The sequence below is a fragment of the Oncorhynchus mykiss genome, chromosome 11 (assembly GCF_013265735.2).
Source record: "Oncorhynchus mykiss isolate Arlee chromosome 11, USDA_OmykA_1.1, whole genome shotgun sequence".
Lineage (NCBI taxonomy): Eukaryota > Metazoa > Chordata > Actinopteri > Salmoniformes > Salmonidae > Oncorhynchus > Oncorhynchus mykiss.
Genome location: NC_048575.1, coordinates 21,585,175 through 21,601,953, shown reverse-complemented (window position 1 = coordinate 21,601,953; position 16,779 = coordinate 21,585,175). Strand labels below are relative to the sequence as shown.

At 44.1% G+C, this 16,779-nt stretch overlaps 1 protein-coding gene across 5 annotated transcripts in view; it reads left to right on the top strand.

The window, feature by feature from the left end:
* LOC110536586 (netrin-G1-like) overlaps positions 1 to 16,512 on the top strand; it is a 262,918-nt gene extending 246,406 nt beyond the window's left edge. For all 5 annotated transcript variants that reach the window (XM_036935168.1, XM_036935167.1, XM_036935169.1 and 2 more), the window contains one exon: positions 15,618 to 16,512. In XM_036935168.1, the coding sequence (XP_036791063.1) occupies positions 15,618 to 15,871 (254 nt within the window). In that variant the 3' untranslated portion in view covers positions 15,872 to 16,512. The remainder of the gene's footprint in view (positions 1 to 15,617) is intronic.
* The last annotated feature ends 267 nt before the right edge of the window (positions 16,513 to 16,779 follow it).

Genomic DNA, 16,779 nt, shown 5'->3' with positions numbered 1-16,779 from the left:
TCCTCGACTGTCTCTTCAGTTTTAGTTGACCTTTCTCCTCGACTGTCTCTTCAGTTATAGTTTACCTGTTCCTCCTCGACTGTCTCTTCAGTTATAGTTTCCGTCTTCGTCCTCGACTGTCTCTTCAGTTTTAGTTGACCTTTCTCCTCGACTGTCTCTTCAGTTATAGTTTACCTGTTCCTCCTCGACTGTCTCTTCAGTTATAGTTTACCTCTTCGTCCTCGACTGTCTCTTCAGTAATAGTTTACCTCTTCCTCCTCGACTGTCTCTTCAGTTTTAGTTTACCTGTTCCTCCCCGACTGTCTCTTCAGTTATAGTTTAGATCTTCCTCCTCGACTGTCTCTTCAGTTTTAGTTTACCTGTTTCTCCTCGACTGTCTCTTCAGTTTTAGTTTATCTATTCCCCTCGACTGTCTCTTCAGTTGTAGTTTACCTCTTCCTTCTCGACTGTCTCTACAGTTATAGTTTCCGTCTGCGTCCTCGACTGTCTCTTCAGTTTTAGTTGACCTTTCTCCTCAACTGTCTCTTCAGTTATAGTTTACCTGTTGCTCCTCGACTGTCTCTTCAGTTTTAGTTGACCTCTTCCTCCTCGACTGTCTCTTCAGTTTTAGTTGACCTCTTCCTCCTTGACTGTCTCATCAGTTTTAGTTCATCTATTCCCCTCGACAGTCTCTTCGGTTTTAGTTTACCTCTTCCTTCTTGACTGTCTCTACAGTTATAGTTTCCGACTTCGTCCTCGACTGTCTCTTCAATTTTAGTTGACCTTTCTCCTCGACTGTCTCTTCAGTTATAGTTTACCTGTTCCTCCTCGACTGTCTCTTCAGTTTTAGTTAACCTCTTCCTCCTCGACTGTCTCTTCAGTTTTAGTTTATCTATTCCCCTCGACTGTCTCTTCAGTTGTAGTTTACCTCTTCCTTCTCGACTGTCTCTACAGTTATAGTTTCCGTCTTCGTCCTCGACTGTCTCTTCAGTTTTAGTTGACCTTTCTCCTCGACTGTCTCTTCAGTTATAGTTTACCTCTTCCACCTCGACTGTCTCTTCAGTTATAGTTTACCTGTTCCTCCTCGACTGTCTCTTCAGTTTTAGTTTACTTCTTCCTCCTCAACTGTCTCTTCAGTTTTAGTTGACCTCTTCCTCCTCGACTGTCTCTTCAGTTATAGTTTACCTCTTCCTCCTCGACTCTCTTAAGTTATAGTTTACCTCTTCCTCCTCGACTGTCTCTTCAGTTTTAGTTTACCTCTTCCTCCTCGACTGTCTCTTCAGTTTTAGTTTACCTCTTCCTCCTCGACTGTCTCTTCAGTTTTAGTTTACCTCTTCCTCCACGACTGTCTCTTCAGTTATAGTTTACCTCTTCCTCCTCGACTGTCTCCTCAGTTTTAGTTGACCTCTTCCTCCTCGACTGTCTCTTCAGTTTTAGTTTACCTGTTCCTCCTCAACTGCCTCTTCAGGTTAAATTTACCTCTTCCTCCTCGACTGTCTCTTCAGTTATAGTTTACCTCTTCCTCCTCGACTGTCTCTTCAGTTGTAGTTTACCTCTTCCTTCTGGACTGTCTTTTCAGTTATAGTTTCCGTCTTCGTCCTCGACTGTCTCTTCAGTTATAGTTTACCTGTTCTACCTCGACTGTCTCTTCAGTTTTAGTTTACCTCTTCCTCCTCGACTGTCTCTTCAGTTTTAGTTTACCTCTTCCTCCTCGACTGTCTCTTCAGTTTAAGTTTACCTCTTCCTCCTCGACTGTCTCTTCAGTTTTAGTTGACCTCTTCCTCCTTGACTGTCTCTTCAGTTTTAGTTTATCTATTCCCCTCGACAGTCTCTTCGGTTTTAGTTTACCTCTTCCTTCTTGACTGTCTCTACAGTTATAGTTTCCGACTTCGTCCTCGACTGTCTCTTCAGTTTTAGTTGACCTTTCTCCTCGACTGTCTCTTCAGTTATAGTTTACCTGTTCCTCCTCGACTGTCTCTTCAGTTTTAGTTAACCTCTTCCTCCTCGACTGTCTCTTCAGTTTTAGTTTATCTATTCCCCTCGACTGTCTCTTCAGTTGTAGTTTACCTCTTCCTTCTCGACTGTCTCTACAGTTATAGTTTCCGTCTTCGTCCTCGACTGTCTCTTCAGTTTTAGTTGACCTTTCTCCTCGATTGTCTCTTCAGTTATAGTTTACCTGTTCCTCCTCCACTGTCTCTTCAGTTTTAGTTGACCTCTTCCTCCTCGACTGTCTCTTCAGTTTTAGTTTACCTCTTCCTCCTCGACTGTCTCTTCAGTTTTAGTTTACCTCTTCCTCCACGACTGTCTCTTCAGTTATAGTTTACCTCTTCCTCCTCGACTGTCTCCTCAGTTATAGTTTACCTCTTCCTCCTCGACTGTCTCTTCAGTTGTAGTTTACCTCTTCCTTCTCGACTGTCTCTTCAGTTATAGTTTCCGTCTTCGTCCTCGACTGTCTCTTCAGTTTTAGTTGACCTCTTCCTCCTCGACTGTCTCTTCAGTTTTAGTTTACCTCTTCCTCCTCGACTGTCTCTTCAGTTTTAGTTTACCTCTTCCTCCACGACTGTCTCTTCAGTTATAGTTTACCTCTTCCTCCTCGACTGTCTCCTCAGTTATAGTTTACCTCTTCCTCCTCGACTGTCTCTTCAGTTGTAGTTTACCTCTTCCTTCTCGACTGTCTCTTCAGTTATAGTTTCCGTCTTCGTCCTCGACTGTCTCTTCAGTTTTAGTTGACCTCTTCCTCCTCGACTGTCTCTTCAGTTTTAGTTTACCTCTTCCTCCTCGACTGTCTCTTCAGTTTTAGTTTACCTCTTCCTCCTCGACTGTCTCTTCAGTTTTAGTTTACCTCTTCCTCCACGACTGTCTCTTCAGTTGTAGTTTACCTCTTCCTTCTCGACTGTCTCCTCAGTTATAGTTTACCTCTTCCTCCTCGACTGTCTCTTCAGTTGTAGTTTACCTCTTCCTTCTCGACTGTCTCTTCAGTTATAGTTTCCGTCTTCGTCCTCGACTGTCTCTTCAGTTATAGTTTACCTCTTCCTCCTCGACTGTCTCTTCAGTTTTAGTTGACCTGTTTCTCCTCGACTGTCTCTTCAGTTTTAGTTTATCTATTCCCCTCGACTGTCTCTTCAGTTGTAGTTTACCTCTTCCTTCTCGACTGTCTCTACAGTTATAGTTTCCGTCTTCGTCCTCGACTGTCTCTTCAGTTTTAGTTGACCTTTCTCCTCGACTGTCTCTTCAGTTATAGTTTACCTGTTCCTCATCTACTGTCTCTTCAGTTTTAGTTTACCTCTTCCACCTCGACTGTCTCTTCAGTTATAGTTTACCTGTTCCTCCTCGACTGTCTCTTCAGTTTTAGTTTACCTCTTCCTCCTCGACTGTCTCTTCAGTTTTAGTTGACCTCTTCCTCCTCGACTGTCTCTTCAGTTATAGTTTACCTCTTCCTCCTCGACTGTCTCTTAAGTTATAGTTTACCTCTTCCTCCTCGACTGTCTCTTCAGTTTTAGTTTACCTCTTCCTCCTCGACTGTCTCTTCAGTTTTAGTTTACCTCTTCCTCCTCGACTGTCTCTTCAGTTTTAGTTTACCTCTTCCTCCACGACTGTCTCTTCAGTTATAGTTTACCTCTTCCTCCTCGACTGTCTCCTCAGTTTTAGTTGACCTCTTCCTCCTCGACTGTCTCTTCAGTTTTAGTTTACCTGTTCCCCCTCGACTGTCTCTTCAGGTTAAATTTACCTCTTCCTCCTCGACTGTCTCTTCAGTTATAGTTTACCTCTTCCTCCTCGACTGTCTCTTCAGTTGTAGTTTACCTCTTCCTTCTCGACTGTCTCTTCAGTTATAGTTTCCGTCTTCGTCCTCGACTGTCTCTTCAGTTATAGTTTACCTCTTCCTCCTCGACTGTCTCTTCAGTTTTAGTTGACCTGTTTCTCCTCGACTGTATCTTTAGTTTTAGTTTATCTATTCCCCTCGACTGTCTCTTCAGTTGTAGTTTACCTCTTCCTTCTCGACTGTCTCTTCAGTTATAGTTTACCTCTTCCTCCTCGACTGTCTCTTCAGTTATAGTTTACCTCTTCCTCCTCGACTGTCTCTTCAGTTTTAGTTTACCTCTTCCTCCTCGACTGTCTCTTCAGTTTTAGTTTACCTCTTCCTCCTCGTCTGTCTCCTCAGTTTTAGTTGACCTCGTCCTCCTCGACTGTCTCCTCAGTTATAGTTGACCTCTTCCTCCTTGACTGTCTCTTCGGGTTTAATTTACCTGTTCCTCCTCGACTGTCTCTTCAGTTTTAGTTTATCTATTCCTCTCGACAGTCTCTTCAGTTTTAGTTTACCTCTTCCTTCTCGACTGTCTCTACAGTTATAGTTTCCGACTTAGTCCTTGACTGTCTCTTCAGTTTTAGTTGACCTTTCTCCTCGACTGTCTCTTCAGTTATAGTTTACCTGTTCCTCCTCGACTGTCTCTTCAGTTTTAGTTGACCTCTTCCTCCTCGACTGTCTCTTCAGTTTTAGTTTACCTCTTCCTCCTCGACTGTCTCTTCAGTTTTAGTTTACCTCTTGCTCCACGACTGTCTCTTCAGTTATAGTTTACCTCTTCCTCCTCGACTGTCTCCTCAGTTTTAGTTGACCTCTTCCTCCTCGACTGTCTCTTCAGTTTTAGTTTACCTCTTCCTCCTCGAGTGTCTCTTCAGGTTTAATTTACCTCTTCCTCCTCGACTGTCTCTTCAGTTACAGTTTACCTCTTCCTCCTCAACTGTCTCTTCAGTTTTAGTTTACCTGTTGCTCGTTGACTGTCTCTTCAGTTTTAGTTTACCTCTTCCTCCTCGACTGTCTCTTCAGTTTTAGTTTACCTGTTTCTCCTCGACTGTCTCTTCAGTTTTAGTTTATCTATTCCCCTCGACTTTCTCCTCAGTTGTAGTTTACCTCTTCCTTCTCGACTGTCTCTACAGTTATAGTTTCCGACTTCGTCCTTGACTGTCTCTTCAGTTTTAGTTGACCTTTCTCGTCGACTGTCTCTTCAGTTATAGTTTACCTGTTCCTCCTTGACTGTCTCTTCAGTTTTAGTTGACCTCTTCCTCCTCGACTGTCTCTTCAGTTTTAGTTTACCTCTTGCTCCACGACTGTCTCTTCAGTTATAGTTTACCTCTTCCTCCTCGACTGTCTCCTCAGTTTTAGTTGACCTCTTCCTCCTCAACTGTCTCTTCAGTTTTAGTTTACCTGTTCCTCCTCGACTGTCTCTTCAGGTTTAATTTACCTCTTCCTCCTCGACTGTCTCTTCAGTTACAGTTTACCTCTTCCTCCTCGACTGTCTCTTCAGTTGTAGTTTACCTCTTCCTTCTCGACTGTCTCTTCAGTTATAGTTTCCGTCTTCGTCCTCGACTGTCTCTTCAGTTTTAGTTGACCTTTCTCCTCGACTGTCTCTTCAGTTTTAGTTTACCTGTTTCTCCTCGACTGTCTCTTCAGTTTTAGTTTATCTATTCCCCTCGACTTTCTCCTCAGTTGTAGTTTACCTCTTCCTTCTCGACTGTCTCTACAGTTATAGTTTCCAACTTCGTCCTTGACTGTCTCTTCAGTTATAGTTGACCTTTCTCCTCGACTGTCTCTTCAGTTATAGTTTACCTGTTCCTCCCCGACTGTCTCTTTAGTTTTAGTTGACCTCTTCCTCCTCGTCTGTCTCTTCAGTTATAGTTTCCTTCTTCGTCCTCGACTGTCTCTTCAGTTTTAGTTGACCTTTCTCCTCGACTGTCTCTTTAAGTTATAGTTTACCTCTTCCTCCTCGACTGTCTCTTCAGTTTTAGTTTACCTCTTCCTCCTCAACTGTCTCTTCAGTTTTAGTTTACCTCTTCCTCCTCGACTGTCTCTTCAGTTTTAGTTGACCTCTTCCTCCTTGACTGTCTCTTCAGTTTTAGTTTATCTATTCCCCTCGACAGTCTCTTTGGTTTTAGTTTACCTCTTCCTTCTTGAATGTCTCTACAGTTATAGTTTCCGACTTCGTCCTCGACTGTCTCTTCAGTTTTAGTTGACCTTTCTCCTCGACTGTCTCTTCAGTTATAGTTTACCTGTTCCTCCTCGACTGTCTCTTCAGTTTTAGTTAACCTCTTCCTCCTCGACTGTCTCTTCAGTTTTAGTTTATCTATTCCCCTCGACTGTCTCTTCAGTTGTAGTTTACCTCTTCCTTCTCGACTGTCTCTACAGTTATAGTTTCCGTCTTCGTCCTCGACTGTCTCTTCAGTTTTAGTTGACCTTTCTCCTCGACTGTCTCTTCAATTATAGTTTACCTGTTCCTCCTCCACTGTCTCTTCAGTTTTAGTTGACCTCTTCCTCCTCGACTGTCTCTTCAGTTTTAGTTTACCTCTTCCTCCTCGACTGTCTCTTCAGTTTTAGTTTACCTCTTCCTCCTCGACTGTCTCTTCAGTTTTAGTTGACCTTTCTCCTCGACTGTCTCTTCAGTTATAGTTTACCTGTTCCTCCTCGACTGTCTCTTCAGTTATAGTTTACCTGTTCCACCTCGACTGTCTCTTCAGTTATAGTTTACCTGTTCCTCTTCGACTGTCTCTTCAGTTATAGTTTACCTCTTCCTCCTCGACTGTCTCTTCAGTTTTAGTTTACCTGTTCCTCCCCGACTGTCTCTTTAGTTTTAGTTTACCTCTTCCTCCTCGACTGTCTCTTCAGTTTTAGTTTACCTCTTCCTCCTCAACTGTCTCTTCAGTTTTAGTTTACCTCTTCCTCCTCGACTGTCTCTTCAGTTTTAGTTGACCTCTTCCTCCTTGACTGTCTCTGCAGTTTTAGTTGACCTGTTTCTCCTCGACTGTCTCTTCAGTTATAGTTTACCTCTTCCTCCTCGACTGTCTCCTCAGTTTTAGTTTACCTCTTCCTCCTCAACTGTCTCCTCAGTTTTAGTTGACCTCTTCCTCCTCGACTGTCTCTTCGGGTTTAGTTTACCTGTTCCTCCTCGACTGTCTCTTCAGTTTTAGTTTATCTATTCCCCTCGACAGTCTCTTCAGTTTTAGTTTACCTCTTCCTTCTCGACTGTCTCTACAGTTATAGTTTCCGACTTCGTCCTCGACTGTCTCTTCAGTTTTAGTTGACCTCTTCCTCCTTGACTGTCTCTGCAGTTTTAGTTGACCTGTTTCTCCTCGACTGTCTCTTCAGTTATAGTTTACCTCTTCCTCCTCGACTGTCTCCTCAGTTTTAGTTTACCTCTTCCTCCTCAACTGTCTCCTCAGTTTTAGTTGACCTCTTCCTCCTCGACTGTCTCTTCGGGTTTAGTTTACCTGTTCCTCCTCGACTGTCTCTTCAGTTTTAGTTTATCTATTCCCCTCGAGAGTCTCTTCAGTTTTAGTTTACCTCTTCCTTCTCGACTGTCTCTACAGTTATAGTTTCCGACTTCGTCCTCGACTGTCTCTTCAGTTTTAGTTGACCTTTCTCTTCGACTGTCTCTTCAGTTATAGTTTACCTGTTCCTCCTCGACTGTCTCTTCAGTTATAGTTTACCTCTTCCTCCTCGACTGTCTCTTCAGTTTTAGTTTACCTGTTCCTCCCCGACTGTCTCTTTAGTTTTAGTTTACCTGTTCCTCGTTGACTGTCTCTTCAGTTTTAGTTTACCTCTTCCTCCTCGACTGTCTCTTCAGTTATAGTTGACCTGTTCCTTCTCGACTGTCTCTTCAGTTTTAGTTTACCTCTTCCTCCTCGACTGTCTCTTCAGTTATAGTTGACCTCTTCCTCCTCGACTGTCTCTTCAGTTATAGTTTACCTCTTCCTTCTCGACTGTCTCTTCAGTTATAGTTTACCTCTTCCTCCTCAACTGTCTCTTCAGTTTTAGTTGACCTCTTCCTCCTCGACTGTCTCTTCAGTTTTAGTTGACCTTTCTCCTCGACTGTCTCTTCAGTTATAGTTTACCTGTTCCACCTCGACTGTCTCTTCAGTTATAGTTGACCTCTTCCTCCTCGACTGTCTCCTCAGTTTTAGTTGACCTCTTCCTCCTCGACTGTCTCTTCAGTTTTAGTTTACCTGTTCCTCCTCGACAGTATCTTCAGTTTTAGTTTACCTGTTCCTCCTCGACTCTCTCTTCAGTTATAGTTTACCTCTTCCTCCTCGACTGTCTCCTCAGTTTTAGTTGACCTCTTCCTCCTCGACTGTCTCTTCAGTTTTCGTTGACCTGTTCCTCCTCTGTAAGGGCTGCAAATCTGGTGTTAGGGAAGTCAGACGCAGGAGAGCAGAACTAGGTAGTAGCCGGAGCAGTTTAATACAAAAAAAGCAACGGCATAAAGAACTCACCGATATGGGTGCCAGACCCGTCGCGCACCAGTAAACATGTGCACAAGCACTTACACCAAACAATTCCACACAAAGACATGGGGGGAATAGAGGGTTAAATACACAACAATAAATGAGGGAAATGAAAACCAGGTGTGTAGGAAAACAAGATTAAACAAATGGAAAATGAAAAATGGATTGACGATGGCTAGAAGAGCCGTGATGCCGAACGCCACCCGAACTAGGAGAGGAACCGACTTTGGTGGAAGTCGTGACAGACCCCCCTGTTGACGCGCAGCTCCAGCCGCGTGCCGACACCGGCCTTTTTGGAGAAGGCGAGAGCCAAATCGGCATTTTCAGTGGGATGCGCACGGTGGAAATCTGGTCTGGACTTTCCACCGTAGTAGCACCAATGGAAACCCCTAAACATCTCCCGAGCACTCTCGAGACCATCCTGTGAGAGCCCTCTGTGCCACGAAACAGTGGGGTCATGACAGGCTAGGCAGGGTAGGCCTAGCACCACAGGAAACGCAGGAGAGTCAATAAGAAAGAGACTGATTCTCTTCTTGTGATCCACCTGCGTCACCATGCCCAGGGGAGCGGTGGCCTCCCTAATCAACCCTGACCCTAATGGTCGACTGTCTAAGGTGTGATCAGGGAATGGCACAGCCACGGGAACAATGGGGATCCCTAAACTATGGTCGAACGATCTGTCTATAAAATTCCCAGCTGCGCCTGAATCGACGAGCGCCTTATGCTGGAAATGCTGGGAAAATTCAGGAAAAGTGACAAACAAAAACATGTGTGCAACAGAGGGCTCTGGGTGAGAATGGTACCGGCTCACCTGGGGTGACACCAGAGTGCCCTGCCTGCTGCCTCGATCCCCAGAGGAACCAACTGGCACCGACCAGCTGACCACCGACCAGATGGTGCATAAGACAGAACCTCCTCCCGTCTCCCAGCGCACAGCACCTCCCAGCTCCATGGGCATTGGAGTGGTGGTGATGGGGGATGGAATCAACAGACCCCGCTCTGGACGTCCGTGGGTAGCCAGCAGGTTATCCAATCGAATAGACAGGTCCACCGGCTGGTCGAATGTGAGGGTGGTGTCCCTGCAGGCCAACTCCCGACGGACGTCCTTACGCAAACTGCAGAGATAGTGGTCGATCGGGGCCCTGTCGCTCCATCCCGCGCCGGCGACCAATGTCCGAAAGTCCATGGCGAACTCCTGGACGCTCCTCGTCCCCTGCATCAGATGGTAGAGACGTTCACCCGCCGCTCTACCTTCGGGCAGGTGGTCGAAGACTGCCCGGAAACGGCGGGTGAAATCCTCGAAATGGTCCAGCTCCGCGTCTCCTTCTCCCCACACGGTGTTGGCCCACTCCAGGGCTTTCCCTGAGAGGCATGAGACGAGGGCGGACACCCTCTCACTGCCTGATGGAGCCGGGTGGACTATTACCAGGTAGAGATCGTACTGCAATAGGAAACCCAGGCAGCGTGTAGCCGTCCCGTCGTCCCGGGGAAAGGCGAGACGAATCCCACTGGAACCGGGTGAAAGGGAGGCGAGTAGTGGAGGCCCTGGTTCTGCTGGTGGAGGCACTGGAGGAACTCCCTGTTGGGCAACGCGGTCCATGGCAGCGCCGTGATGGTGGATCATCGCCGCTTGCTCCTGGACGCGCTCCTCGATCCCTATACCATGGGGACCTGCACCTGCTGACTCCATATGGCAGGTGTGGAATTCTGTAAGGGGTGCGTAACTGGTGGCAGTGAAGTCAGACGCGGAAGAGCAAAACTTGGTAGTAGCCGGAGCAGTTTAATACAAAAAACCAACGGCATAAAGAAATAACCGATATGGGTACAAAACCCGACGCTCACCAGTAAACATGTCCACAAGCACTTACAACAAACAATTCCACACAAAGACATGGGGGGGGGGGGGGGGGGGGAAGAGGGTTAAATACACAACAATAAATGAGGGAAATGAAAACCAGGTGTGTAGGAAGACAAAACAAATGGAAAATGAAAAATGGATCGACGATGGCTAGAAGACCGGTGACGCCGAACGCCACACGAACAAGGAGAGGAACCGAGTTCGGTGGAAGTCGTGACATCCTCGACTGTCTCTTCAGTTTTAGTTTACATCTTCATCCTCGACTGTCTCTTCAGGTTTAGTTTACCTGTTCCTCCTCAACTGTCTCTTCAGTTATAGTTTACCTGTTCCTTCTCGACTGTCTCTTCAGGTTTAGTTTACCTGTACCTCCTCGACTGTCTTATTTTGTCATACTAATCCTCAGGCTGAAAAAGACCCCTAGATGAATATAGATCTCAGTGGAGGCTCCTCAGTAGAGGAAGGGGAGGACCATCCTCTTCATAGAATTTCATAAAAAGAACAATTGTGAAACATAAAATTTTTTACATAAAACTATTCCAAATATATTCACGTCACCAAATAACTGATTGGTGTTTTGCAATGAAGATCTACCTCAAATTCGTGTAAGGAAAATGGCACCAATATAGAGGGCAGCTGTGCTTCTAGCCCCTAGGGAAAACATTTTTTACAAGAATTTCACTACAACCACAATAACATCTGCTAAACACGTGTATGTGACTAATAAAATATGATTTGATTTGATTTGAAAGCACTGTGTAGGTTAAGACTATGGTGTAGCCGGAGGACAGCTGGTTTCCGTCCTCCTCTGGGTACATTGATTTATATACTAAACCTAGGAGGCTAATGGTTCTCAACCACTTCCATCGACTTAGACAGAAATTATGACAACATCCAGAGGACGTTCTCAAACCTATCAGAGGTCTTGCAGCATGACCTAACATGTTGTCCACCCAATTACAGGATCATTAATTAATCTAGTACTGTAAGCATAAGCTACAGCTAGCTAGCACTGCAGTGCATATAATGTGTTGAGTAGTTGACTTAAAGAAAGAAAAATACAATAGTTAAACAATTTTGAACAAATTGATTTCTTGAAGAAGAAGCAAGAGAGAGCGAGAGCTAGCTATATTTCGTTGTGTATATTTTTTCACTTTCTCTAAGCTAGCGAATGCAGCTAGCCTACTCAGCTAGCCTACTCAAACACCCAGCTCAAACAGAGACGTATGCTATGTTAGCTAGCTGGCTATGGCCATCCAACATGGGAACTCTTCCAAGTCAAGGTAAGCTTTTGGTTTTATTAATTTATTGCCACCAGGGCCCTCGGTGTAACTGCTAAACTGCTTTCTGACTGTACACTGTACTGCATGATTGTAGCAGGTTTACCAACACGTTAGTTCTAGTAGCTATATTGACTATGACGTTAGCTAATAATGGTGACAATGATGTAGGCTGTGTGTAGCGGTGAGCGGTTATGATATGAAGGTTTGGCTTGGAAAGATTTTTTAATCTGATCATAGACAGCTGATGTGTTGTGCACTGAAGTCCAAAAGTGAAGGGAAAAGGTTAGAGGAGGAGAGCACGAAGATGCGAGAAGGAATTATTGCATGCAACAATCAAAGTGATCATGCTGCTTGTATGTTGCTGCTATGAAAGTGAACTGTGTTTGCGTGTGATCAGGGGTGTATTTATTCCACCTATTCTGTTGAAAAACTTTCTTAAACAAATGCAAACAGGGATAAACATGGCTGAATTTGTATAGGGAAAATTTGAGTATCATGTATTAGCCAATTTTATTTTATTTATTTCATCCTTATTTTACCAATTAAGTTGACTGAGAACACATTCTCATTTACAGCAACGACCTGGGGAATATTTACAGGGGAGAGAAAGGGGGGTGAATGAATCAATTGGAAGCTGGGGATGATTAGGTGACCATGATGGTATGAAGGCCAGATTGGGAATTTAGCCACGATACCGGGTTTAACACCCCTACTCTTACTATAAGTGCCATGGGATCTTTAGTGACCACAGAGAGTCAGGTCATCCGTTTAACGTCCCATCCAAAAGATGGCACCCTACACAGGGCAGTGTCCCCAATCATTTTTTTTAGACTAGAGGAAAGAGTCCCTCCTACTGGCTCTCCAACACCACTTCAAGCAGCATCTGGTCTCCGATCCAGGGACCGACCAGGATCAACCCTATTTACCTTCAGAGGCAAGCCAGCAGTGGGATGCAGGGTGGTATCCTGCTGGCTAAAACTTCCTAATGTTACATTAAGCTGGATGAATTAAATACGAATGACCAAAATATAAATAAGGCCATGCTCATTAAAAAAACAATTGTCCTCCCTCATTTTGTATAGCCACTGATAGAGTTATTGGAACAACTGTATCCTTACTTAGTGTAGCTCAGCTCCAACCCCTAAGCCTGTGCTGTGAGCAGTGGGACAATGTGAAGGTAACAGAGACACAAAGAGATGCGTGTCCAAGGTGGACCAGGAACTCTCCCAGGGGTAAAACATCACAGGTAGGAAGGCAACATCTCCTGGGCTCAGCACCCTGGTAGGGCATGAGGGGACAGGGAGACAGAGGAGGGAGGGAGAGGCATAGGAGAGAGACAGACAGAGAGGGAAAAGAGAGAGAAAGATATATATATATATATAGAGAGAGAGAGAGAGAGAGAGAGAGAAATAGAGAGATATATAAGAGAGTAGCCTTCCCCAGGAAGACAGGGATAGAAAAACTAAAAAAAGTAACTTCCTGCAGCTAGAATGAATTATTTTCAGGTCAGGCCTCTCAACACAGAAAGCAGAATCTATCCCACCTCTTTTAGTCTGACTAATGTAGTCTTTAGAACTCTGTCCAAGTTTACCATCACTTCATTTAACTGTCACCATTACTGCTCTCCTCCCTCTTCTACCAACTCTCTGGTAACACTTTGGTATTGATCTGTCAGTGTTAAGTGGTTCAGTGGTTAATGGCTGCTCTTTTCCTTCCACTGCATTTCTGGCCCTTAATCCAAACCCTGTTGTATTATTAGAGTATCAGTAAGAAGCATTATCTACGTGGTAGGAATAACATATTTCTAGGACCTACAAGTCTCATCAGAATGCATTGCCTGTAGATAGAGAATTAATATGCACACACCATCCTTTGTCAGGGCAAAACCAATAAGGCCCCTCTTGCAAAATAATCATATTTTTGCAAAGGGCAATTGGAGATAAAAATGTATGGACAAAACGAAAGGTTGATGTTTAATTAATAGAGTCTTGTCCATGTCAGGATTACTTCAGGGACCCTAGGGGTAAAACATGTCTTTTTAATTAATTCACTTGATTACTCTCAATGAGATCTTGAGGGGAACGCACACCCCATTACCAAGTTGGTCTGCCTGCCTGTTTCCCTGATAGTATTTGCTGAACCAGACAGTGCAGAGGATAAAACAAAAGATTCCTGACTCATAAAAGTGATGTCATTGTCATGTGTCAAATTGTCTGTTAATATCAAGCCGTCCATTTCAGGATTGCCTTGGTAACGTTGCGTTAATAGTCGTTAACAGGTCTTTTCTGTCTCATTCTTTTTTTCACGTCCATGATAGTAAACAGTTGCTTGATAGTTTACAGGGAAAAGATTCATTAGCATTGTAAAGGAAAAAAACTTTGTTGGACATGCTTGATGACGAACACAAACCCATGATTGGAGTCTGGGACTTGTAGTCTTTTGACAGTGTACCGGTCCATTAAACCCTGTTGGGTTGAACAGACTATTTCTAAATCAAATATAGGCTTTAAAGACATTTAAAAAAAAACAAAAGTTCATACCTGCAGCTGTGGATATGAAAAGAAGTGTGAGGAAGGATCAGTGTCAGTTATTCTTGTAATATTTGCTTTTCAAAATATTTCAGGGGGGGAACATTCAACTGTCACATTGTTTTCCCCTTTCATGAAAAGGCCAAATGAGCTCCATCTCTCTCTTGTTGTGCTGCATTGAGGTGGTCTGGCCCTAGCCTGCTTGTTTTTCACTGTTTATTTGTCTCTCTCCATCGGTTGGTTTGTTAGTTCTGTGCTGGGTTGGGTTTGTTGGTTTGTTTGCCTGCAGCTTGCTTGACAGCTAAGCTCCGATGGGAATAGACTGGCCTTGGTGTCCCCGGCTCTAAATATACCCATTCCCACCTAACTCTCAACTCAACTCATATAAAGTCAGTTCAGTGTTTTGGAAATGCCCACGGGCTGTGAGAAACTTTGTGCCGAGCTACGATTCATCACGTGGTGTAGACCCTTCAGTGGGATCCTAGTATATCACTGCAAAATGACGCATGACAAATGGCCCCTTCACCATTTTGGTAATTAATGTAATGGGAATGATAAAAGGAACACATTCAGATTGGGGAGGAACGTTTGAGAAAGACACAATGATCAAGTGCGTTATGCAAAAAATATATGAATTGTCTTTAGAAGTGGACTGATAACCTAGAATTGTAATAAATAATTCAATTTTGCATAGTGCGTGCAAATGTTACAAATACTTTTAGTTTATTTTAGTTTCTCTATCTATTATAGAATGGAGTTACCTGTTTTGAAATTGGAAGAAGAAAATTATTCATGTAAGAATTTCATAGATAGTGCTGAAAGACCAGCCCTTCATTTTGACCAACACAACAACCAGTTGTATTCACTACAACAGGAGTTGACATGAACTGTAGAACGTATTTGACAAAATCATGTTGGGAATGAAACTGTTACCTTACTGCAATGCAACCAGCTGGCAGTGTGACAACTGTGCCACAACAGCATGGTCAGAATAAATGTCTGGCCAAAAATGTTTGGTAATAATGAGATTATAGTCTTCTTCTACCATTCTTATCCTGTCGTCAATATTGTGGGAATCGGATGGTTTGAAATTGATGTTATGTTCTTTTTTCTTTTTTGACTAAAATTACACATCAGTGAGATTTTGTTTTTGTTGTTGTTTTTTACTAACCAGTATAAATTACTGACATTCATTAATGTTCTTTTTTATTACTGCACTGGTTGTGCTGCATGTGATGCGTTACTGTCATAGTCATGATTGATCTGCAAAGTAGCTCAAATGCATAATTCAACTTAATGCTAAGCAAACTTGCTAGCTACTTCAGTGGATGTTGAACACATTTTTACCTGCAAATGAAAACATTTCTAGCGGCAAATGTGTTAAATTATAGCCATGGTATGAAAGGGATAGTCAACTTGGGGCTCTATGCGTTCTCTGGAAAATAACAAAACTCTGTGGAAGGTCAGTTCCACTCTGCTGGCGATTCGTGGAACACACCTTCCATGTCGTTCATTATTTTTCAAAGAACACATAGCCCCTCGTTGACTATCCCTTTCTTATTGCGCTCACTAGAGTGGAGATCAGCTCAGATAACAGTACGAGTTGTAAATCAACATAACAAGTCGGGGTAGTGAGCAGTGCACAGTACTCTGCTCCAGGTGTGTGTATGTGTCTCACATATCTCTCCATCTCTCTCTCAGCCCGAGTGTGTGACAACGAGCTCCTGCGCTGCCAGAACGGCGGTGTGTGTCTGAACAACCTGCGGTGCCAGTGTACCGCAGCATTCACGGGCCTGCTGTGTGAGAAACCCCGCTGTGAGTCGGAGCTGGGGGGCTGTGGTGGGCCCGACTCGGGCCAAGCCGCCCTCTCGTCTACACCACTCTCCACCTTGCTGCTGCTCCTGCTGGGCTCGACGCTGCTCAGAGAGGCCTCCTACAGGCCCGCCCTGCTCTGAGAACCAGAGGCCTACACGGTCTACACTGAACTGTTGGAGCAAACTACCCAATTACCAACTTCTCTACAACAACAACAACCAGATCTACAACGACCATGAGCTTAGTCTACTATACTGTACTGTACTAGCTGTCCACCAGACACAGCAAGGACACACGCTGTCTATAAGGGAATGTGCCAGAATGAAAGCAAAACTTTAATTTGAGTAAAAAAATAAAAGTATATATAGAAATGAGAGTTTAAAAAAATGAAATCAATAAAGAAAAATAAATACCAGATATTTAAAAAGAGTTTAACTTGAGCATTTGCTTCATAAAAAGTCAAACAAGTCAAACAACAGACACCAGTGACCTAAGCCATACCAGAGACTTTTCCCCCTAACTGTCAAAAGGAGGGACTGGAGATGACAGACACTTTGTTCACTTCCTCTCTTATCGCCACGGCAACGGCAGCTGCGACCAATAAGCGACAGCAAGCTCTAGCTAGCAAGGCCAGCAGCTGCTAGCTGCCCCTGTCTTAGGGTGCTTTGGGGTTTGGTGCTGGCTGGACTGAACTGCTTCTGGGCTGAACTGACTGACTGACTGACTGACGAAGAACTCCATAGAACTGTCCCTACCGCTGCTGAAGGGTGGACAGACAGGCTGTTTGAAAAATAAAACCTAACTAGAGAAATTGAGGCAGAGGGAAAATAAAAAAGGAAATGTAAGCATTCTTTGCTGTCAGTGCATTGTGGATATAAGGAAATCCATCCGGATTTTGATCCGGAGATCAAAAATCTTGCCCACCTCTCTCTCTCAGTCTGTCTGTCTCTCTCTCTCTCTCTTGCTTTCTTTCTCTCTTATTCTCATCTCTCTGTCGCCCTCTCTCTTTCTCTCTGTCTCGCTCTCTTTCTGTTGGGCTCCCGAGTGG